Raw genomic sequence first — 23,942 nt, forward strand, 5'->3', positions numbered from 1 at the left:
AAATAAATGAAGTCTCTGGAGTTATTTCTATGGGTAACTCCTTCACTTTTAGCAATACTAAATAAAGGGAATTCTCTCAAATTTTTGCTCAGCATTGTGAACTTTAGGTCTAATCTGGTAGTTGCTAGTAACAAATTCAGTTTTTCGCACATTTCTGTCCTATTACCACACTTTCATGTATGTTCAGCTTTTACAATTTTTTTTTCTATTCCTTGCAGTATATCCTTTTCTGTACCAAAGAAATGGTGATGGAGAAGCCAAGTCCCCTGCTTGTAGGGCGGGAGTTTGTGAGACAGTACTACACGCTTTTAAATAAAGCACCAGACTTTCTGCACAGGTAGAGTTTGTCATTTCATAACATGTCACTCTAGCTGGCTTTACAGGGGCCCTGTCATCCGGTTCATGCTGCCCAAACCAGGCCTGTGGAGTCGGTAAGCCAAACCTCCGAGTCCGACATTTTCCTAATTCTGACCCCACAGTCCTGCCTCACAACTAAGTATGTCCATAAAGTGCAGCACAGATTAATCTCCACTAAAAACCCAGATCCTTAGATCAGGAGCAGAACAGACATTTATAGGACATTTCATAACTTTCCCAAATTCTTCTGAAAACCTTTTACATCACATCCTGGATTGTACTACTGCTCCCAATTTATTATATACCGTATTTTAGGAGTCAGTCAATTTTATACCACCTCCACCAAAATGGACACAGATTCCACAGCCCTGGCCAAAACCATGGGCAGCACGAATCAGATCTGGGCTGGACAATTGCAGTCAGGTATATTTCTCTCTGAAATTATTTGGTATTTCAAAGAAAATGTACTTTAAAGGAATAGCGGAGGAATCCTTTCAGAGAAAAATATTGTGCAATTGTGCAGCCAAGATCTCATTGATGCTGCCCACAGTCTCGGCAGCTTGAACCAGGTGACAGGTTCCATTTTATAGGGGTATTCCCATCTCTAAGGCCCTATCCCATATCTAGTCAGGTGTAGTAGTAGTAGTAATAATAATATTAGCAAATGCCTCCAATTAGAAATGTAATATAGTTCTTCTGATTCACTATGCCGCTTACCCCATGTGCAGATCATTGCAGTAGCTTAGGTATCCATGGTTACGTCCACTCCTACAGTGAGTTAGTGGTCGTATGGATAACTAAGCTACTGCTTTGCCCTGAACATTCCCTGTAAGCGACCTAGTGAATCAGGAGGGCTATACTACATTTCTGGTTGAAGCCAGGTATTTTCTAATATTAATATTATACCTACTACATATTGGGATAGGATCTTGGAGATGGTTTCATTACATGCAGACTTAACACTGATGTTTTGATCTTGGTGTGCTATGTGATGATCTAAGTAAAGGCACGGTCAGATGTTCAGTAAAACTGCTTACTTGCCTTTTTTCTATGTCATCATTTCTCTGGTTAAGGAAGTCTGTGTGATAAGAATGATATATTCTTGGTATTGAATAGCTCTTTTGTCTTTTTCCAGGTTTTATGGAAGGAACTCCTCTTATGTGCATGGAGGGTTGGATGCCAGTGGAAAGCCTCAAGAGGCGGTGTATGGTCAGGCGGTATGTGTGCAATTATTGCTGCAAGTCATCAGCACTTTGGTGTAAACGTAAAATTGCCTTGTTCCTGTCTGCCATGTAACATGGTCTTGCAGTTTGTGGCCGGTATGTTTATTATGCTGTAATTGCAGGAGATTCACAAGATGGTGATGTCCCTTCAGTTCAGTGAGTGTCGCACCAAGATCCGTCATGTTGATGCACATGCTACCTTGAGTGATGGAGTAGTTGTCCAAGTTATGGGGGAACTTTCCAACAATGGTCAGCCCATGCGGAAATTCATGCAGACCTTTGTCCTTGCTCCAGAAGTAAGTGTCTGTACTACGACCCACCTTTGTGCAGGTCTGTCAAGTAGTAATTTTTTTAATAAATGGTTGAATGTTTCTTCATATGCTAGCCAAATGGTGATTTACATAAAAAAAAAAAAAAAAAAAAAAAAACTTTCTCACAAAAAATGTAAGAGTTTTTTTTTATGTGGACCTACAACCTTTAACTGTTTTTAAGTATTGATGAGCGAGTGTACTCGTTGCTTGGGTTTTCCCAAGCACGCTCTGGTGACATCCGAGTATTTATGACTGCTCGGAGATTTAGTTTTCATCGCGGCAGCTGAATAATTTACAGCTACTAGCCAGGCTGAGTACATGCGGGGGTTGCCTCGTTGCTAGGGAATCCCCACATGTAATCAAGCTGGCTAATAGCTGTAAATCATTCAGCTGAGGTGATGAAAACTAAATCTCCGAACACTAACAAATACTTGGAGACCACCCGACCACCAAGAGTACACTCACTCATCACTATTTGTAAGGTCACTCAATATTGTAGCGTGGATACTGATCGATCATGTTTTTATATAGAATACAAATCAAATAAATCATGTACCTTTAATGTAGCTACCTATCAATACCTCCCTATGTCATTAGGTAGGGGTCTGACAGCTGACACCTCTGCGATCTGTTAACAGTTCCCACAGCCATTGGAAGTTCCCAGTGCATAGAAATGTAATACCAGTGGCTGTTCTCAGATACTGTAGCTCAGCTCTTGAGCTACAGTACTCGAAAATAACCAATGCACGCTCTAGAGCTGGGCTGTTCTTGTACCCTTGACTGTGGGCTGCACTGTGATGTTGACCTGTCCCCAACTTTGCCCACACACGAGAGCTCATTTGGTAAGCGGTCATGTGCCTTTAAATGGAACCTGTCATGTCCTTGTTAGCATGTAAACTGCCCCCAGTGTGGCGATGCAATGTTAATCACCAACGGTTTTTTTTTTCATTAAAAATAGTGGTCTACTCATGTGCAAAAAAACCCACTTTATATAGTTAGATTGTAGCTGCTCATTTAGTCATAGGGGTGTGCTTCATTTTTTTCATTCATGGTTGTCACTCCTCACGCAATATGAATTATGTTCCCAGGGCTGCGCCGATGTCTCTTGCATCAGCTGTGCCAAATCCCACGCTTGCGCAGTGTATCGTGGAGCTGCACTTGGAAAAAAAAAACGTTTTTTAAAGGGACTCTGTCACCTGAATTTGGCAGGACTGGTTTTGGGTCATATGGGCGGAGTTTTCGGGTGTTTGATTCACCCTTTCCTTACCCGCTGGCTGCATGCTGGCTGCAATATTGGATTGAAGTTCATTCTCTGTCCTCCATAGTACACGCCTGCACAAAGCAATCTTGCCTTGTGCAGGCGTGTACTATGGAGGACAGAGAATGAACTTCAATCCAATATTGCAGCCAGCGGGTAAGGACAGGGTGAATCAAACACCTGAAAACTCCGCCCATATGACCCAAAACCAGTCCCGCCAAATTCAGGTGACAGGTTCCCTTTAAAAATCTGAAAAAAATAAACCACAAGTTTAAATCACCCCCCTATTGCCCCATTGAAAATAAAACCGTATAAAAAATGTATACATTTGGTATCGCTGCGTACTGAAATGTCTGATCTGTCAAAATATAAAGTAAAACACCAAAAAAGGACACATTCAAGAAAAAACACCAAAAACAGGCAAAGATATGCTTACCTGTCTAAACAGGCCTCAATACAAATGCACAAGCAGGGTGCAGCGGACCCAAACAAAATAGCAAATGCACAGGTGCAATACCTAATGAAACAGCCAGCCTTCAATAAGGGTTTGGCCTTGTGGTACACCAATGCACTAAGATAAAATACTCTGTATGTGGCGTGTTCACACAAGGAATACAAAGCATCTGGCTACAGCCTATTAATAACGCCCTATGGCGGGCTGCCCAGTGCTAAAAAGCATCCTGTGCGAACAGAGGCCACAGTGTACAGAACAATTCGGGCCCAGCTGCACCCTGCAAAAAATATACGTGCAAAAAAACATATAAATATAAAGTAAATTAATCCGATTGGTAAATGGCTAGCAAGTAAAAAAAAAAAAAAATCAAAATACCAGAATTGAGTTTTATGGGTTTTTATTTTTTTACGGCTGCAGAAACATTGCAATAACAATAAAGGCAGTTAAAACATCAGATCTTCCCCAAAATAGTGTTAAAGGGAACCTGTCACCCCAAAAATCGCGGGTGAGGTAAGCCCACCGGCATCAGGGGCTTATCTACAGCATTCTGTAATGCTGTAGATAAGCCCCGATGTTACCTGAAAGAGGAGAAAAAGACGTTATATTATACTCACCCAGGGGCGGTCCCGCTGCTGGTCCAGTCAAATGGGCGTCTCTGGTCCGCTTCGGCGCCTCCCATCTTCATTACAAGACGTCCTCTTCTGATCTTCAGCCACGGCTCCGGCGCAGGCGTACTTTGCTCTGCCCTGTTGAGGGCAGAGCAAAGTACTGCAGTGCGCCGGGCTTCTCTGACCTTTCCGGCGCCTGCTCACTGCAGTACTATCCTCTATCTGCAGAGCAAAGTACGCCTGCGCCAGAGCCGTGGCTGAAGATCAGAAGAGGACGTCTTGTAATGACGTTTCCAAAATGGGGTCACTTGTGGGGAAGCTCCAATGTTTAGGCACACAGGGGCTCTCCAAACGCGACATGGTGTCCGCTAAAGATTGGAGCCAATTTTTCATTGAAAAAGTCAAATGGCGCTCCTTCCCTTCAGAACCCTGTCGTGCGCCCAGACAATGGTTCCCCCCCACATATGAAGTATCTGCGTACTCAGGACAAATTGTACAATAACTTTTGGGGTCCAGTTTCTCTTTTTACCCTTGGGAAAATAAAAAAAAATGTTGCTAAAACATCATTTTTGTCACTAAAAAGTTAAATGTTCATTTCTCTATCGCCTTTCATTGGGGGACACAAGAACCATGGGTGTATGCTGCTGCCACTAGGAGGCTGACACTATGCAAATAAAAAAGTTAGCTCCTCCTCTGCAGTGTACACCCTACCGACAGGAAGTAGGATATTCAGTTTAGCTTAGTGTCAGTAGGAGGTGGACACGGGTCTTTCATTAGACCCTTATCTACCTCAATGTGCGTCGTTTCTTTTCAGGTTTTTCTGGAGGGATACAGGGTGAACAGTCACACCTGTACTCCCACAATGCGGACTATGAGTACGGCGTGTACTGCCACCCCGTATCCTCATAGATCCCTCTCCAGGACCAAGATCCTAGCACACAAGCGTGCTCAGAAGTCCGGTCCTGGCTCCGTCCCCCACCCACTCGCCCACCAGAGCCTGTCTGTTGCGGAGACGAGGACGTCCATCAGCTCCCTGGACGTCTCATTCCTCTTCAGGTTAGTAACGGCGTGGGATGTTTACGGTGAGTATTTTCCCCATTCCATCCCATCCCATACAGATCTTCAAAGGGGGGGGGATCCCACTGGTCGTCGCCCGTTGCACGGGCAGCTGCACGCTGTTGCAGGGATCTTTCTTTTTTTTTTTTTTTTTCTGCGCGCTTGGGCCGAGATACCTTTACCGCGCAGCGGCCGTGCTCTTTCTGTCTGCTGCGCCGCTTCCATAGCTGCGGCCGTTCTGCCTCCTGTTTTGGCGAGGCGGCCTTTACAGGCTACCGTGCCGCTTCTGGCCCCTGCGACCGCACGATTCCGGCCGCCCTTAGCGGCTCCCCTGCCATCTGTGCCAGCGCGGCAGCATTTGCAGCCGCCGCGCCGCATCGGGCCCCTGCAGCCGCGCTGCTCCGGGCAACTCTCTGCGGCCGCGATGCCTTTGTCCCAGGCTGCCGCACCGCTTCCTACCCGCGGCGCACAGCTCCGGCGCCGCGGTCTTGCACCGGTGGACGCCGGCCTCTAATTTAGGCCCCGGCTTCTCCCGGGGCCTACTTCCGGCCGCGACTCCGCCACTTCCTCCTTACATCGGGCGGGCTTTTCTCCCGCCCGACTGGTTCAAGTCGGTGAGCTCCGCCCACCAGCGCCATCCTGTCGGTTAGCCTTGCCCACTTTCTCCTGCGCCCCTAAAGTGGTTTTCGGCACCAGGACCGCATTGCGCTGGCTCCTCAAAGCACATAGCCTGGCGTCCTCATCCATTGCGGTTCAGCATTGCAGCCGGTCCCGGACAGAAGAGTGTCCCAGAAGTCTGCTCTGTCTGCCTGCACCCCTGCGTTAAGGACCTCGATATCATGAGGTGCAGCTTTCCATCCATCACCTGTCGTGAGTAGCTCTGCTGCAGACTGACACTCTCCTCTGCTTTCCTGTCCCCTAACCTTCTGGCTTCTTCAGGGGTTCCTTCGCCATGTCTAATCTTAAGGGAAGTCGCTTTTGTCCTCCTTCTTCTGCCTTAGTCTAACACTTTGCGTGTTCGCCTTATGCCCACCGCAGCGTCTGCCGTGAATAGCTCTGCACCGCAGACTGATACTCTCCCCTTCTGATTTTTTCCTCGGACCCGTTCGGTCTAATTTTAAGGGAGGTCGCTTCCGGCCTCCTACCTTTTCTCAGGCGGGCCTGCAGCAACCCACATTATGCTCACCGCCCAGGATCCCCCCTGCTGCTCCGCCTCAGAGCAAAGTCCCCATCCTCTCTGTCTCCATCAGTAGCGGATCTCACACGGGTGTTCCAGACCCTTGTGTCCGTGTTAGATCGGTTGCCCCTGCAGATTTCCGTAGTAGCCAGCGGGTCGCAAGAAGCTCCGTCCGAGACTTCTAATACAGGCCACGAAAGATCCAGACAGGAACGCCGGTCTGAGTTCTCTTCTCGGTCCATTTCGCCCCACGGTCCTTCTCTGTGGTCGACTTCCCCCTGGTCTTTCCCCCCGGAGTCAGGCGAGGCTTTCTCTGATGCGCCTTCGGAGGATAATTTGGGGCCGGATTCGAACCAAATCGCTAACATGAGGGGTATGGTTCAAAGCCTCATTGGAGCGACCAATCAGACCTGTGGCATCAAAGATTCCTCTACGAAACCCGCAGATCATGCGGTTTCGTTTAGACGGTCTAAAACTACCTCCCAAGGTATTTGCTCCTCATCCTGAATTCGAGGAGCTTCTGGCCAGAGAGCGAATTCGACCAGACGTTTCTCAAAGAGACAAGCGTCTTGGAGTCTCATATCTCTTTCCTCCGGATCTCATTGCCAACTGGAATGAGAGGCGTTAGAGAACGACCTCTCCCCCTGTGGATCCGTCGGCTGCTAGACTTGCCACCAACACAGTCCTTGCGCTGTCCGGTGGGGCGGCTCTGGAAGATTCGATCGATAGGATAATGGAATCCTTCGTGAAGTCGGCTTTCGAAACTGCCGCATCATCCCAATGCCCGGCTTTGGCTTCCACTTGGGTTTCAAAGTCTGTATCCGAGGGGCTAAACAACTCTGTTGGGGCATTCAAGCTGGAGCTCCATCAGGCCGGCTGGCGGAACTTGCCACCCAGATTACTCACACTGGGGAATAATTTGTTCCCTGGACGTCGCGTCTTCTGCCGCACAGGCGCCCAGTATGTTGTTTCCAGCCGTCGCACTGTTTGGCTCAAGAGTCATCAAAGAAGTCCCTTACGAGCCTGCCTTTTCAAGGTTCACGTCCTTTCGGTTCCAAGCTGGACCAAATTATTAAGGACGCCACTGGCGGCACCAGTCCCCTTCTCCAAACCTCGCCTACTTCCCCTTAGGCGGCTACTTCGGTCTTTTCGACCTTTTTCGTAGTTTCGTGGCATCAGATGCCTCTTTGCAACAGCAGAGGCCACAGGCACGTTAAGAGAAGAAGGTATTCTTCGACTCACTCTTTCCTGGCGTGCCCGCTACTCCTAAGGTGGATTCTCCAGGTCCAGGACTGGAAGTTCCACCTAGGCATGACCCACGACTAGACCCCAGCCCGTTTCTCAGGCTGGGCAACCGTCTCCTGTTCCTCAGGGACTTCTGGGTCTCCTCAGTAGAGGACGCATGGGCCAGGGCACTTGTATCCTCTAGATACAAAATCTTCATTTCACGGATTGTTTTCTTCGAATCCCAACCTCCAAGAGACCCCGCTCTAGTCCCGGGTTTCTTTACAGCCATTGTTTCCCTCCTTAAATCCGAGGTAATCGTTCCCGTCCCAGAACAGGAACGGTTCACAGGCTTCTCTTCGAATCTTTTTGTACTGACAGAGGACGACAAGGTTCGTCCCAGTCCGGATCTCAATTGGCTGAACAGGAAGTTTCGTCGGAGACACTTCAGGATGATATTCCCTCGTTCAGTAATCGCTTCCATGGAGGCTCAGGAATTTCGGTTTCAGGCTCCCGAAAGTCTATCCATCTTTCCCGACATTCTAGGCGTTGCGGGTGGCTCGTCAACAGGAAGAAGTTCCGTCTTGTTCAGCGCCTCGTATCTCCGGGCATGTTCTTCGACACTTGTCGGACCAGAGTCTTCCTTCCCGAAGACAGGATATCCCTCCTTTGTCAGGAAGTTTGCTTGCTCCAGGGTTTTCGGCTCCCCTCCTTTGCGATGGGCCTTAAAGGCCCTAAGGAGGTTGGTTGCAACATCGGAAGCAATTTTCCCTTCGCCCGTTTCATTCAAGACTTCTCCAGCAGGCTATTCTATCACAGGGGACAGGCCTGTCTTCTCCCTGCATCGTCCGATCCGGCTTTCTCCCGGGTCAAACGGTTCCTCGACTGGTGGCCGAGGTAACTTCTTATCCCAGAGTAGATCCTTCACAGCATATCCTTCCTTCCAGTTCCCTGGCAGGTGGTGACGACTGACACCAGCCCGCTCGGCGGAGGTGCGGGGCTTTGTCTCCTGTTCTTTCAGGGTTGTTGGTTGGCGCAGGAGTCCTCTTTGCCGATCAATGTCCTAGAGTTCGGGATCATCTTTCTGTCTTTCCTTCACTGGGTAAGGATTCTCAGCAGCCTGTCAATTCGAATCCAGACAGACAATGACACAGCAGTGGCATATGTCTACCACCAGGGGTGGACTCGGCGTTCTCTGGCCTTGGCCGAGATTCCAGGATCCTCCTTTGGACAGAGGCTACGGTCCTGGTGAGCTCCGCAGTGCATGTCCCCGGCGTGGACATTTAGGCCGCCGACTTCGTCGGCCGTGAGGGCCTCGCGGCAGGGGAAAGGAAACCTCCTGAAGTACCAATCAGATTGCTCTTCGATGGGGGACTCCAGAGGTGGACCTCATGGCGTCCCGATTGAACAGGAAGGTCCCTCGGGTCGGCCCAGGGTCCCTTGATCCTCTCACAGTGGTGTTGACGCTCTGGCCATTCCTTGGTCGCAGTTCGTGCTCCCCTATGGGTTCCCACGCCTTCCCTTGCTTTCCAAGCTGTCGAACAAAATCAAGGCGGGATGGGTGCCGGTCATTCTGATCGTCCCGGATTGGCCCAGGAGGTCTTGGTTTGCAGACATCGTCAATCTTCTCGCGGACACCCCTGGTGCCTTCCAAACGGACCCGATCTGCTGTCTCAGGGTCCGATCTGCCACCCGAATTATCGGTCGCTCAGTTTAACAGCGTGGCTGTGGACTCCACAGTTCTAAGAGCGTCCGGCCTTTCGGCCCAGATGAGTCACTCTATAATCCAGGCTGGGAAGCCTTCGTCTTCTTCCAGGATCTACTATCGTACCTGGAAGGCTTACTTTCGTTGATGCGAGTCTAACCACTTTTCACCTATGTCCTTTTTCCCTGCCTTCCATTTGGTTTTCCTTCAGGCAGGACTGGATTCGGGCTTCGCTCTCAGTTCCCAAAAGGGCCAGGTTGCTGCGCTCTTCTTCCCTTTTAAGAAGACGTTATCTTCTCAGCCACAGGTTAAGACCTTCCTTCAAGGAGTAGCCCACGCTGTCCCTCCGTACAGTGCCTCTGTGGATTCATGGGATTTAAAGGTTGTGTTGGTTGTTCTTAGGGGTTCCCCCCTTTGAGCCGCTCAGGGAGTTTTCCCTGTCAGTTCTATCTCGGAAGGTGGCTTTTCTCATGTCCATCTCTTCGATCCGCCGCGTTTTTGAGTTGGCGGCCATTTCTTGCCAACCTCCTTTCTTGATTTTCCACAAGGACAAGGTGGTCCCAGGCCTCCACCTTCCTTCCTTCCTTTCTCGAGGTGGTTTTCATCTTTCCACCTCAACGAGGACATCGTTCTACCTTTACTTTTGTCCAGCTCCGACTCATCCTCCGGAGCGATCGTTGAACAGGCTGGGCCTCGTCAGGGCAGTGAGTATCTCCCTGACTAGCACGGCTTCTTTCCGAAAGATGGATTCTCTTTTCGCCATCCCTGATGGCGTGCGTAGAGGCCTGCCGGCTTCCAAGTCGACTTTTGCTCGCTCTATCAGAACGGCAATTTTGGAAGCTTACCGGGTCAAGAACAAGAGTGCCCCCTCCTGAGATAAAGGCTCACTCTACCCGGGCAGTCGGCGCTTCCAGTGCGGTACGTCACGGGGCTTTCGCCGACTGCTTTGCAAAGCGGCAACCTGGTCTTCCATCCACACGTTTCGCCGAACTACGGCGGACTCCAGCCTGGGCAGAAGGATCCTGCAGGCGGCAGTGGTGAGTCCTCGGACCTGATGGAAGTCTGTTTTTTCCCACCCCAGGGACTGCTTTGGGACATCCCATGGTTCCTGTGTCCCCCAATGAAAGGCGATAGAGAAAATGGGATTTTTGGTTGCTTACCGTAAAATCTGTTTCTCTGAGCCTTCATTGGGGGACACAGCACCCTCCCAAGTTGAACAGCTCTGTTTACTGTATACGTTTGAGTTCTTTGAACACTCTGAGTGTTTGAAACTGTTAATCTATGGAGCGCCGTGGAATTTGTTGGCGCTATGTAGATAAAGTTTATTATTATTATATTATTATTCTTTCTCTTTAACACGTTGCTTCTCCTGCTTTCTCACTAACTGAATATCCTACTTCCTGTCAGTAGGGTGTATACTGCAGAGGAGGAGCTAACTTTTTTATTTGCATAGTGTCAGCCTCCTAGTGGCAGCAGCATACACCCATGGTTCCTGTGTCCCCCAATGAAGGCTTTGAGAAACAGATTTTACGGTAAGCAACCAAAAATCCTGTTTTTTTTTTCCTTCCATGTTGTTTCTGCTGCTGTGAAGTGCCTGAAGGGTTAATAAACTTCTTGAATGTGGTTTTGAACACCTTGAGGGGTGCAGTTTTTAGAATGTTGTCACTTTTGGGTATTTTCAGCCATATAGACCCCTCAAACTAAATTCAAATGTGAGGTGGTCCCTAAAAAAAAATGGTTTTGTAAATTTCGTTGTAAAAATTAGAAATCGCTGGTCAAATTTTAACCCTTATAACTTCCTAGCAAAAAAAAATTTTGTTTCCAAAATTGTGCTGATGTAAAGTAGACGTGTAGGTAATGTTATTTATTAACTATTTTGTGTCACATAACTCTCTGGTTTAACGGAATAAAAATTCAAAATTTGAAAATTGCGAAATTTTCAAAAATTTAGCCAAATTTCCATTTTTTTCACAAACGCAAAAATTATTGACCTAAATTTACCACTAACATGAAGCCCAATATGTCACGAAAAAACAGTCTCAGAACCGTTACAATCCGTTGAAGCGTTCCCGAGTTACCTCATAAAGGGACACTGGTCAGAATTGCAAAAAAACGGCCAGGTCATTAAGGTCAAAATAGGCTGGGTCATGAAGGGGTTAAAAAAAAAAAAAGTTTTGGGAAAAATGAGATCACTGTCAACTTTTAACCCTTAACTCTCTAACAAAAAAAAATTTTGGTTCAAAAATTGTGCTGATGTAAAGTAGACATATGGGAAATGTTACTTAAGTATTTAGTGTGACATACCCAAATTTGTTTTTTTTTTTTTTTTCACAAACGCAAGTCATATCAAAGAAATTTTACCAGTATCATGAAGTACAATATGTCACGAGAAAACAGTCAGAATCACTGGGATCCGTTGAAGCGTTCCAGAGTTATAACCTCATAAATGGACAGTGATCAGAATTGTGAAAATTGGCCTGGTCATTAACATGCAAACCACCCTTGGGGGGGTAAAGGGGTAAAAATCACAAATGTTGTGCTTTCTGGAGCAACTAATGATGGTGAATGTGCTCACACTGAATTTCTGCAACTTGTTGGGTCTCAGTATCCCCTTAAGAGTATGTGCATGCAACTTTTTACAGGTGGAGTCGCCTGAAAAAGCTCATCAAAAAATGAACATATTGCACAGCAATGTAAAAATGAAATGGCTGTGTACATGTTCCTTTTATTGCTACTTAACTTAAATACTGCCAAGGTCTATAAACTAATAAGCGGTAAAGGAAGTATCGTGTTCACTACTAAGGCCACTTGCCTCTTTAGTGGAAACTACAGAACAAAAGCAAAAAATGACTGCAGAGTTGCTACCACAGCCGCTTTAGGAGAAATGCTGCTACCGTTTTTCTGAAAAGTTTGGCGACTGCCAGCATATTGTCTATTATGGCTTCCACTGTTTTTCAGTGATGCGTAGTCTCAGGTCCTTCAGGGGTTTTAGATTTGGTGCTTGTATAGGCTATCACAACAGTACGTACGTGTTGGGTTGTGCCAGGCTTGGCCACAATTCTTTGACCGCTGTCTTTAGATTCCTCTCTTTTTGGAGGTGTCGGATTTGACTGGAATGACATACTTTGCTGCTGCTTTGGACTTCAGAGGTTTATAATGGTTAGGTAGTCCGATTAGAGAGATGAATGTTTATTTTGCCTGGGCAGGTTCTAATTTACAATTGTATAGAAATATGCTATTTTTGTGAGACTATACATTCCTATTGTGAATTTGCACGTTTTTTTCCGTAGGGATCTGTTCCCAATAAGTTCTACGTCCACAATGACATCTTTCGCTATGAGGATGAAGTCTTTGGTGATTCTGAAGCCGAAATGGATGAAGGCAAGTACATGGTCAATGGCTTATCGGAATATTTTGTCACCTCTTGTGGGAATGTTAATATGTTGACGCTTTTAAATATGATGTTTTTACGTTCGTTAACTTTTAGAATCTGAGGAAGAAGTAGAGGAGGAACAGGAGGAGAGGCAGCCATCTCCAGAACCAGTGCAAGAGAATGCTAACAACTCTTATTATGATGCTCACCCAGTGTCGTAAGTCTACCTGTTCATTCCCTTTGTCAGTTGTTCTAGTCTGAGGGAATAATTATCATGTAATGGGTAAATCTGCATCTGTTGCCAATTTAGTTTGAGTTGCTCTGTATTTCTGTTACCCCTATTGTTTATAACGTTATACCTAAATATGGTGTTTTGTTTCTGCTTTTTTGATTTTATTTGCTATTAGAGTTCTCCTTTTCTGGTTTATACTGCATGCCCTGTTCATACGCTATTGATGTTTGTATTGGTAATTTACTACTTTATTTCTGTCCTTTCGAACTCCTCCAGCAATGGGGTAGAAGAGTCCTTGGATGAGACTATCAATGAGCCTGAGCCAGAACCAGAACCAGAGGTGAAGAATGAGGAAATGAAACCTGAGAAAGAAGAAAAGAACATAGAGGAACTTGAAGAAAAATCTCCAACACCACCTCCTGTTGAGCCAGTTGCTCTACCACAGGAACCCCCTAAGGTTATCTTAACATTTAGATTCTTGCTTTTGTGATTGTAAAATAAATTACTTCACAATCTGCATTATCATGCGGCACTGATTACTTCTGCCACATCCATACTGACCTTACCTTTGATTAGCTTTTTAGTCATTATAGTTTAGCATACAAGCTTTAAAAAGAACCTGCCAGTCGCTTCATACTACCAGAATCACGGGCCGCATGAATCAGAGCCTTTCTGCACGATTGCAGCCAAGTGTGCTTAACGTTTCAGAGAAAACATTCCATATTTTGTGGACCATAAGATGCACAATCTCTTCTTTGTTTTTGCATAGGTGACTAACAGGTTTCCCACTGGGAGCTGCTCCTATAGAGAAGCCGGAGGATTTCAAAGTAGTTTGAGAATCCGGCCAGGGGCCCATAATAGACAAGATTAGTCCAGCACCGTCCCCGGCCTGTTCTTCAAGCTATGATTTCTCTGAAACGCTCCAGCCGCCAGGCCCTGATTTGTCGCCTCTGGTTTGGCAAGCATACATTGGCTGACACGTTCCCTTTAATGAGAACCTTTGCTTGCTCCAGCGCAATGCAGTGCAGTTTTTCATAATTCTAGTTTAGGATCGGTTTATAAAACACTGATTAGTAGTAGTAGTCAGTACATTGTTGCAATGGTGGCCTGTATTAACCCAAGCTTGTCTGCACCAGTGACCAGCCAGACCTACACTAATTGGTGTCATATAAGTGGAACTGACCCAAAAATAAAATGTTATTGTCTACATCCAAGCCTTCATAATATAATGCTAGATGAGAGAAACTAAACTCCTGTTATTCGAAGCTTTACGGCTCCATAACGTGGTGGCCTTTGGCTGAAGCAGTAGCTTTTCATCAGACTGCAGTTTTACAGTTATGGTTGTTACTTATTTGGCTGTAGAAAATTCTAAATTGTTCCAATGTTTTCTGAAGTATATTCATTAATATAGAGAAAGTGTGCATTATTTCTTTCACTGATGAAGATAGCATTCAGTGTAAAGTTTCCTAAGCTTGAGCATTCATCATTTTCTGTAGGCTTTTTCGTGGGCATTAGTGACCAGTAAAAACCTGCCTCCCAGTGGGACTGTCCCATCATCGGGAATACCACCCCATGTAATAAAAGCTCCTGCCTCACAGGTAATTTAACTGTGGCTGTTTGGTTATGTAGTTGGTCTGTTTTTAGACTTTCATTGGCATAGGTTACATTTTTATTCTTTTTTTCTTTTTTTATGTTATGTTTTTTTATTTTTATTTTTTTCTTTAGTTTAAAGGGAAGGTACCGCTTTTGTAGATCATTAATAAATCACTGTAATGTAGCATAACATGCTGCTATAACCAAGTTTTAAATGCATGTGAAACAGATTACGTGTGTAATATGAGTTTAAAGAAGGCACTGGGGGCTGACATCTTGGTTTCACAGCAGTTCACGACACTATCGGTGTCATTTTACGGCACCCCATGGACATAGGGTCAGCGCCGGTCTATTATCTCCTATCTCTAACATTGTAGCTGCTTTAGCAGTGAGCTGGGCACGCCTCTGTGGGCTGCACAACTCACTGCTGTAGGTGTGACTGGCCGCCATTTTATTATAGCCCTGTGCTATCTGCCGAGCTCCACTTACTTTCTATCGCAGGAGAGAAGCACTCACTGGAACCGGAGGATGGGGAGTGCGGGTGATTTATCTCCATGCTCCTCTGTACTCCAGGCAGGCACGTCCTGGGCAGACATCCTCTGCTCTCACACGCTGCCCTCCCTGTGTGCTTCTCCTCTGTCTCCGCCTCCTCACACACAGACCCTGTGATCTCTGGTAAGCTGCATTCACAGCCTGCCTCTCTCTCTGCCATACAATGTATCTCTCCCCTCCCTCCTCAATGCCTAGCCATTCTCTGCAGACCTGGATCTCCTTCTTATCTTACTGAGGGATGAGTCACAGACGGCTCTGCTCAGATAATGCTGCTCCATACATAAACACCACATGTCGTCACTTTTCTTACAGTCCACCATGCTGCTGAGCCCACTGTGTTCTGCTTTTTTGTAAACTCTGTAGCTGTGCCTCTGATGCAGTAACTGCTGGTGATAGCAGATTACAGGGCAATCACACACAAAATGGCGCTGCCCTTCATTCTGCCCCAGGGATATTAGACCACCCAAAAGGGGAGGGAAATGGTGATGTCAGCAGTTACTGTCCCAATTTTCCAGCAAAGAGTAAAGCTGGTAAGTCTTACTATAGCTGCTTGAGGTCTAAAATGGAAAATGCTCCCCCTAGTGGTCAATATTTATATTTGTAAGAAAATATATAATAATTTTCATATAGAAATGTTTGCAAACAGTGCAAACATTGCATTAATACATTTTATTTACTATTTTAAGCTTAATTTCACAAAAAAAAACTACAAAAAAAACTGCTGGCACCTTCCCTTTAAGCTCTCAATTCTATTGTTGGTGTGAGATTGCATACACTAAAAAAAAAAAACTACAGATAAGTAGCTTATATTATCTTATATTCTATGGTTATTTGTAGACACGTACTGAAAGTAAACCCGAAACTCAAGTCCCGCCTCCTCGTACAAGGGAACAGCGTCCACGGGAGCGCCCAACATTTCAGCCAAGGGGCCCAAGATCAGGTAACTATAGAGTTGCAGAGCATTGGTGCTAAACTTGGTTTGTTGGCTTTTATGTAAATAAATAAATAAATAAAAGCTTTTTTATGCATTTCCAAACCTATATGTAATTCAACATTTGACCATTACATTTTAAGAGGGCATGTTTCCAGTATATAAGGCAGTAGGAGCAGAATTATGGGGCAGTACCATAGCATCCTTTCCCATCTCTAGGACCCTGTATATAATATTTTGACCGTTTACACATTTGTAATTAAAGTCTGTCAGCAGGTTTTTGCTTTGTAATCTGAGAGTAGCACAATGTAGGGGCAGAGAGCCTGATTCCAATGATGTATCACTTAGTTCACTGGGTGAAACAGTTCTGACACCGTTCTTAGATGCAGCACTGAGCAGAACTCAGAAAGCTGCCCCCCTCCCCTGTCCACCCCAGGATCTGTATGTATATAGTCTATAGACAGTGAGCTGCTTATCACAGGAGGGGGTCGAGTCGGACCAGGAGGCACGTGGGCACCTAGTCCAAGAGTGATAATTCCCAGGTGCTAAGACCTTCATTGTAAGTAAACAGCACATATCTAGTAATGAGCGAATGTGCTCTGATGTGTTATGTGAGCATGCTCGGATGCTAACCAAGTGACTTTGGCGTGCTCGAAAAATATGTTCAAGTCCCCGCACCTGCATGTCTTGCTTCTGTTCGACAGCCGCAACACATGCACGGATTGCACCTTACGCAAGAAAGGAAGAGCATGCTATAAGCAGGGATCACCAGAAGCTATTGTAGTAAATTATTTACTAATGCAAGCTACTACAGAATATTAAAAACAATTAAAAAGTCAAACATGACTGGGTACAATCACCCAAAATAGGGCGAAAAAGCTGTATTATACTGGAGACCAGTGATATTGTATACAGTTGAAAATGACGGTTCCAAGACACAAATATTCTGTATAGTATCAAAAATTAATTTCTGATTAGCGGAAATCAAAGTACATAATACCAATCATGTACAATGAACAGGCAAAAAATGGCAGTCCAGATATTAGCAGCACAGAAAGCAAACCTAACATAAGTCACTGCAGAATAACATCATGTACATATGTCAGCACGTAATTGAAATATAGATCAGAATGTTAGCAACAGCCGTGCAAACAGCATGAATATCGATGCACAAGAAATAATGCTGAGCGCATAAGCCACGAGGAAAAAGTGCTAGTAGTGCTAACCACAATAAAGCATATATATTTAGTAAACTGCAAAATGTTAATAGCACGGATTGCAAACCGCATGTAAACCATTGCTCAGCAGTGTCATACACACATGGAAGCGAGAAATTGAGGTGAAAATGAAACTGTTAACAGCACAGTGCATGCCAATGGTGGTCGCCTCATATTAATCATGGTAACCTGGGTCCAGGATAATGGTCAAAAAGGAATGACTGCACCTGTGTGGCGATACACATTGGGCACTATGCCCTGTTATTTCTTTTTGACCATTATCCTGGACCAAGGTTACCATTATTAAAGGGAACCTGTCACCCCCCTCAGGCGTTTGTAACTAAAAGAGCCATCTTGTGCAGCACTAATGATGCATTCTGCCAAGGTGGCTCTTTTAGTTATGATGTCTGTACAAGCTGAAATAAACGCTTATAAAATGTGCCCCCTCATACCGTGAAATCGTCCCGGTGCGTGTCTTTCCCCCTTAATCACACAGCACATCCTACACTCCGGGCGCCGCCTCCTCTTGCTTCGTCTGCGTCCCCAGCGCCTGCGCTGTAAGTTCGAAGGGCAGCGCAACTGCACATGCCTGGAAAAAAATACTTACAGCGCAGGCGCCGGGAACGCTAATGAAGCAGGAGGCGGCGGCGCCCAGAGTGTAGGCTGTGCTGCGTCTGATTTGGGGGGAAAGACCCGCACCGGGACGGTTTCACGGTATGAGGGGGCACATTTTATAAGCATTTATTTCAGCGTGTGCAAGGAGCATAACTAAAAAAGCCACCTTGTCAGAATGCAGCATTAGTGCTGCACAAGGTGGCTCTTTTAGTTACAAACGCCTGAGGGGGGTGACAGGTTCCCTTTAATATGAGGGGAACACCATTGGCATTCCTGTTCAGGTGATTCCCTACAGCATTACCAGCACTTTGCTTATACACCCATAGTTTCGTGCATTCAGCTTTATTTTGTGCACTGATATTTTGCCTGCACTGTTCTGTTAATAGATCAGCAAATTGATGTGAAAATCAATGTACATGATGTTGTTCTGCAGTGACTTATGTTATGTTTGCTTTCTGTGCTGCTGACACCTGGACTGCCGTTTTTGGCCTGTTCATTGCACATGATTGATCTTATGTACACGCTAGATTTCCACTAATCGGATTAATTTTTGATACTATACAGAAATATTTCTTTGTCCTGGATCTGTCATTTTCAACAGGATACAATATCACTGGCCTCCAGTATAAGGCCGGTTTCACACGTCAGTGTCTCCGGTACGTGTGCCACACTGATGTACCACAGAAACGCACCGGCACACGGACACGTTTAATTACGGTACCGATTTTTTTTCCGGTACCGGAATTATCTGGACGTGTGGGACTGCCCTAATACAGCTTTTTCGCCCTATTTTGTGTGATTGTATCCAGTCATGTTTGACTTTTTGTTTTTAATATTCTGTTGTAGCTTGCATTAGTAAATCACTACAATAGCTTCTGGTGATCCCTGCTTATAGCATGCTCTTCCTTTCTTGCATTTGCCTTAAACATGCTGTAGGTGATCCTGTATTTATTTTCAGTGGTGCCCTCTGCTTTCTTTTTTTCACAGGGATTGCCTGAGGCTGGTTTCACATTAGCGTTTCTGTGCGCAGCATAGGCCTGCGTACTTCTTTCCTTAAGATCTGCATAGATCCGCATGTGTCTTGCGTCATTTAACATTGTGTACGCAGAGACATGTGTTGACGTATCCGCATACGTTTTGACGTGCCCTGCGTAAACCTTGTTAAATGTGGGTACACAAGATGCATGCAGATCTTAAGGTAAGTACGTAGGCCTATGCTGTGCACAAACGCTGTGAAACCGGCCTAACAAACACCACTACACACCGCCAAAAACTCACACCTCATTGAAATCTGCCCTTGTCTCCTAAACCTGCTGACAAATTACCTTTTTTAAATGGTTGTCCGGGTGAAAAATAAGTTTTCCTGGAAATTGGATTTAAAAAATAAATCGCAAACTAAATACTTGCCTACTGCTATCTACCTGTATCCAGCACAGGGAGTGGAGCCGTCACCTTTCCACCAGCCGAGGCTTTGGCTTGACTGTAGCAGTCCGGTGACTTGAGCAACACTTCTTTTGTAATCTGAAATAATTATAACCTCTTTGCATGATCACAACCATTTCTTAATCATAGAAAGCTATAAAATGATATCTGCCTGTGTTGATAGGACGAAGTGATACCGAACAAGGGGATTCTGATAACCGCCGCATGTTCCGCTACCCTGATAGCCATCAGCTCTTTGTTGGTAACTTACCTCATGACATCGATGAAAGTGAACTGAAGGAATTTTTTATGAGTGAGTACATTTGGGTTGTTTTAATAGTAGGGAACCTCTGAATATAGCAAATACATAATTCTATGTTACACTTGCTGTTCTGAATTACTGAGTGTCTGCTGATCTCTCATGATTCCTAGGACAATACAAGATTTGGCACGATCATTGGGACTGTATGATGTTTGCTTAGCATCGCAGTTTAAAGGGGTTGTCTAGGTTTATCATGAGTCTGTAGTTACTCTGTGACTGCGGTCTTGTGAATCATAGCGCACTGAAGCGGCGGCGTGTGTGTGTGGAAAGCTAGGATTGAGAAAGGGTAGTCTGATTAGTGAACACCCTCGTTAAGTTTTACGTGTCCTAATCCAATAATGTGACTTTCATGAATTTTTCTAGGTTATGGAAATGTGATGGAGCTCCGCATTAACACCAAAGGTGTTGGAGGAAAACTTCCCAACTTTGGTTTTGTCGTGTTTGACGATTCTGAGCCTGTTCAAAGGATTTTGCTTGCAAAAGTATGTATATCTACATCAAACGAATATCTGTAAGAACAAGAAAGTTGTCGGAAGTAAAACTACTGTTGTGTATTTTTTTTTCCTCTTCTTCTTTTCATTTTTGACTATATATGAAAGCATAATTGCATAGTTTAGATTTCTGTGCAAATGGACATTCTGTGCCCTGTTTACCATTAAAGACATATGTTGATGTATACATCCATCCTGTACAGACAGACTAAAAAAGCACGACAAAGAAACAAGACTCTTATTGATCTTGTTTTTTTCCCATTTTTCTTCATACACTAGACTTTTCGTCTTTCTATAAGCTAGTCACTTTCACTCAGAGAAATGACTGATTTCTGCAACACTAAATGGTCTTGACTGTTGCACACTAATCCTGTCTTTTTATGCACTTACCTTTTCTAGCCAATTATGTTCCGCGGTGAAGTTCGGCTGAATGTGGAAGAGAAGAAAACTCGAGCTGCCCGTGAAAGAGAAACTCGCGGGGGAGATGACCGCAGAGATCTACGTCGCAATGACCGCGGTGCAGGAGGACCACGTGGCATCATTGGTGGAGGCCTCATGCGTGATCGGGATGGGAGAGGCCCTCCTCCTCGAGGTGGGATGGCACAAAAGATGAATACAGGAAGAGGAGCAGCATCCATGGAGGGCCGTTTCACTGGCCAACGTCGCTGAAAATCAGTCATTAACACAAAGTTCAACCTACAGTGGTACATTAATCGTCGTGTTTGCATTCTTGTTAATTTTTAGCTTTGGAATGTGACACAGCCTTTTTTTTTTTCTCTCCCCGTTCTTCCCCGAAAGTACTTTGATGTGGAAACATCTTTGTTAGCAGTTTTGAATTGAGATTACATTTCTTTTTGCCGTTTTTCAACCAAAATTTAAAATGCTAATTTATACATCCCGACTCGGTGACTGAGACGATCATTAGCACTTCAAGTATTTCCAAGGACACCGGGGGCCCATGTCCTAATAGAGTTCTGTTGCACATTGCAAGTATTATGGTTTCTTTATTGGAAACAAAGTAGTGCAATATGTCTCCGTCCACCCCCTTAGTAACCTGTGACAATGAAGGAACAAACGGTTAATTACTCCAAACCCACCAACACAGAGTAACAGTTTGTGAGGTGATGGGCACAAAGAACCGGTTCTGTGCATATCAAAAGTCCTCAATTCCGAACTCAACCCTAGCCTGACTTCAGAGGGTTTGATCTGAAGTTGTCCAATGTTTCTTGCACTCACCCATCTGTGCTACAAGACGGCAGGCTGCTGACGTGACTCCAGCTTGCCCAACGAGCCCATTTTTTTTTTTTTTCTTTCCCCAGCTCTGTACAGTGAAACGACATAACAAAGTGTACTCAATTGTATTTAGTTCTCTGATAATGTAATAAGCATGATGGTGCCTTCTATGAATACATCATTCCAGTCCTTGCTGGTGATTTTGTACAGTGAATGATTTACTGTGCTGCAAAGCCAAACTGCTTCAGTACATTCAAGAATCTGCCTAACCAAACTGCAGTATGTGTACATCAGTAGATTGAGATATATTTTTTTTATTTTTTTTTTTAACTTTGTTTTCCACCATAACTACCATTTGGTATCCAGTTACCAATATTGAGGGGGCTACAGTGTGTGAGAAGGACTAATGGTCATGTCTCTGTTTGAAGCCCTAACTGTAACTCCCGTAAGTGCATATTAAGTGGATGACCTGTAAACGGTGCCCTGCAAATGTCCAGTTGCACATTTCTGTTAAATGCTCCACATCCTATTGGACTTGGAAGCTGAGGAAATGAGTCCGTGCTCCTATAATCGAACAGCAGCTCTAAGTGTATGCACTTTATATTCTAATACAGGGTCATTTTCTTAACTACTGTTTATTTTTCAACTTTTTAAATTCTTTTATTTTGCGCAATTCTTGAAGAAACTGTCCTGAAATGCCGTTCTCATAGACTAGGAGAATCTCTTAATTTTTCCATTTTTGCTCCTCAATGTTTGATGCACAGATCTTCACGTGGAGATTGTGGGATTGACCAGTTTTGGGACAGCCACCTGCCTCTAACCATACATTCCACTAACCAATCAATGTAGCAGAAGATGCCCACCTGGCGTAGTCCTTTTCAGTGACTTTAAAGAAGAAAGTGTGAACACTTAAAGCTGCCTCTGGAAGCGCAGGAGACATTAAAAATCCATATTGGCAAAAAATGCACATGGAGTAACATGCTGCTTTTGACTTATGCAACTGTTTGCTGAGCCTCTCTAATGATTGTGATTGTGCACAAAAGGTATTTTTCCAATCCACTAGGCGAAATCAGACTCTTGCATATGTCAGGTTTGTGTTCGAGGTTTTGTTTCTTTTTTTTTTTCCTCCCTTTTTTTTTTTTTTTTTTTTTACTTTTGTCACTTGAGGTCTTCTGTTTTTGATGGCAAGTCTTGCACTATTTCATACATGTCTGGGACACAGATTTCTCATGGTTATAATTTTATATATACATATATATATTTTGTGTTATAAAAGTTTTTACATTTGCAATCTGTTACCTGGAAGTATTGTACTTGAATTCCCTAGTATACAGCAAATCTTGGACTGGTTTTTACACTTCATTCCAATGTATCCATGGGAAATTTTGCCAGCAGTTCTTTTTGTTTCACTTTTTTTGTTTGTTTTTATTTTTTGCTACTGTTCTGTTTTTGTTTTGTTTTTTTGTTCTTGGTACTTTTTTTAAAAATTTTTTTAATTGTTGATTCCCTTTCACAACCAGAACTGTCTAATGGCAAGTAGAACAGAACTGAGAAAAAACATACTGTACTAGAGGAGCATCAGAGCCATTAAGCTTTCAAGTCTGCTTCATATTTGAATACCTTGAATAAACCTTATACATCTGAAATGTTTACTTGGTGACTGTTCACCTACTTTACTGTGTACATTTAAGTGTTACTGTCTTAATCTCTCTGTAAATGTACCTCATCCAACATGGCCACTTTTTCCCTTTCAGTGTATTGGGCAGTTGGTTTATTGTAGTAACCGATCATCATTGCACTTCTGTTTCAGCACAATTGGCGTAGTATGATTACCTAGCTGTAGAGGACAGTGGTGAATTTAATATTTTTTTTCTTCGTTTTTACATCTTTATTGCTGTAATGTGTTAAACATTATGCCAGTAGAACCTAGCCCTTTCGGATTGTGTTTTTACTTCAGTTTCCATATTTTGAATGTGTTGAAACTAAAATATTCGAAAATAAACTACTGATGTCTACAGCATGGCTGATGTTGCTTAATCCGTTTTGTAGTCTACTGAAGAATGTTCATTGTTTATTGTTTTTGTTTTAGTTTTTTTATTATTTTCTACACCAGTGTCTTTTCAATATTTGCGAACCGAATACCCCACTACGTTCTATCATGATTTTGACAGCATTTTACTGCAAAGGTATGTACACCACGACGCCTTCCCAGGTGAATTCCACCATGGAAACCTCCTGAAAACGATAACAGAAAATGCTCAAAAAGAGCAAAGCTAATTTCTGTGTAAAAATGACTTGCTGTGCATACGTTCAGTCTCTTAATCGCTTGTCGTTTTAGGCCAGTCTCCCACGTCCAGATAATTCCGGTACCGTGCAGGAGACAGCGCTAGAGTTAAGCGCTGTCCCCTGCATCTGGTGCTGAAGCAGCCATTCATTTCTTCTCTCCAGCATCGTTCGCTGGAGAGAAAATATGAAAAATCTTTTTTTTTTTTTTTTTGTTTAAAAAAAAGATCCCTGTCCCCAACCCCCTCTCACCCCCTGTGACCCCCTCCCCCCCCCCGCTGTTAATAAAATACTTACCCGGCTCC

At 44.5% G+C, this 23,942-nt stretch overlaps 1 protein-coding gene across 2 annotated transcripts in view; it reads left to right on the forward strand.

Annotated features, from left to right (window-relative positions):
• The window catches only part of G3BP2 (G3BP stress granule assembly factor 2), a 48,826-nt gene extending 25,452 nt beyond the window's left edge, over positions 1 to 23,374 (forward strand). For both annotated transcript variants that reach the window (XM_069743478.1, XM_069743479.1), the window contains exons 2-12: positions 219 to 337; positions 1,493 to 1,574; positions 1,703 to 1,876; positions 12,664 to 12,754; positions 12,861 to 12,963; positions 13,255 to 13,435; positions 14,475 to 14,576; positions 15,961 to 16,063; positions 19,493 to 19,621; positions 19,994 to 20,112; positions 20,521 to 23,374. In XM_069743478.1, coding sequence (XP_069599579.1) covers positions 243 to 337; positions 1,493 to 1,574; positions 1,703 to 1,876; positions 12,664 to 12,754; positions 12,861 to 12,963; positions 13,255 to 13,435; positions 14,475 to 14,576; positions 15,961 to 16,063; positions 19,493 to 19,621; positions 19,994 to 20,112; positions 20,521 to 20,790 — 1,449 coding nt within the window. In that variant the 5' untranslated portion in view covers positions 219 to 242 and the 3' untranslated portion in view covers positions 20,791 to 23,374. The remainder of the gene's footprint in view (positions 1 to 218; positions 338 to 1,492; positions 1,575 to 1,702; positions 1,877 to 12,663; positions 12,755 to 12,860; positions 12,964 to 13,254; positions 13,436 to 14,474; positions 14,577 to 15,960; positions 16,064 to 19,492; positions 19,622 to 19,993; positions 20,113 to 20,520) is intronic.
• The last annotated feature ends 568 nt before the right edge of the window (positions 23,375 to 23,942 follow it).

Source organism: Ranitomeya imitator, chromosome 1 (genome assembly GCF_032444005.1).
Source record: "Ranitomeya imitator isolate aRanImi1 chromosome 1, aRanImi1.pri, whole genome shotgun sequence".
In the NCBI taxonomy this organism is placed as follows: Eukaryota; Metazoa; Chordata; class Amphibia; order Anura; family Dendrobatidae; genus Ranitomeya; species Ranitomeya imitator.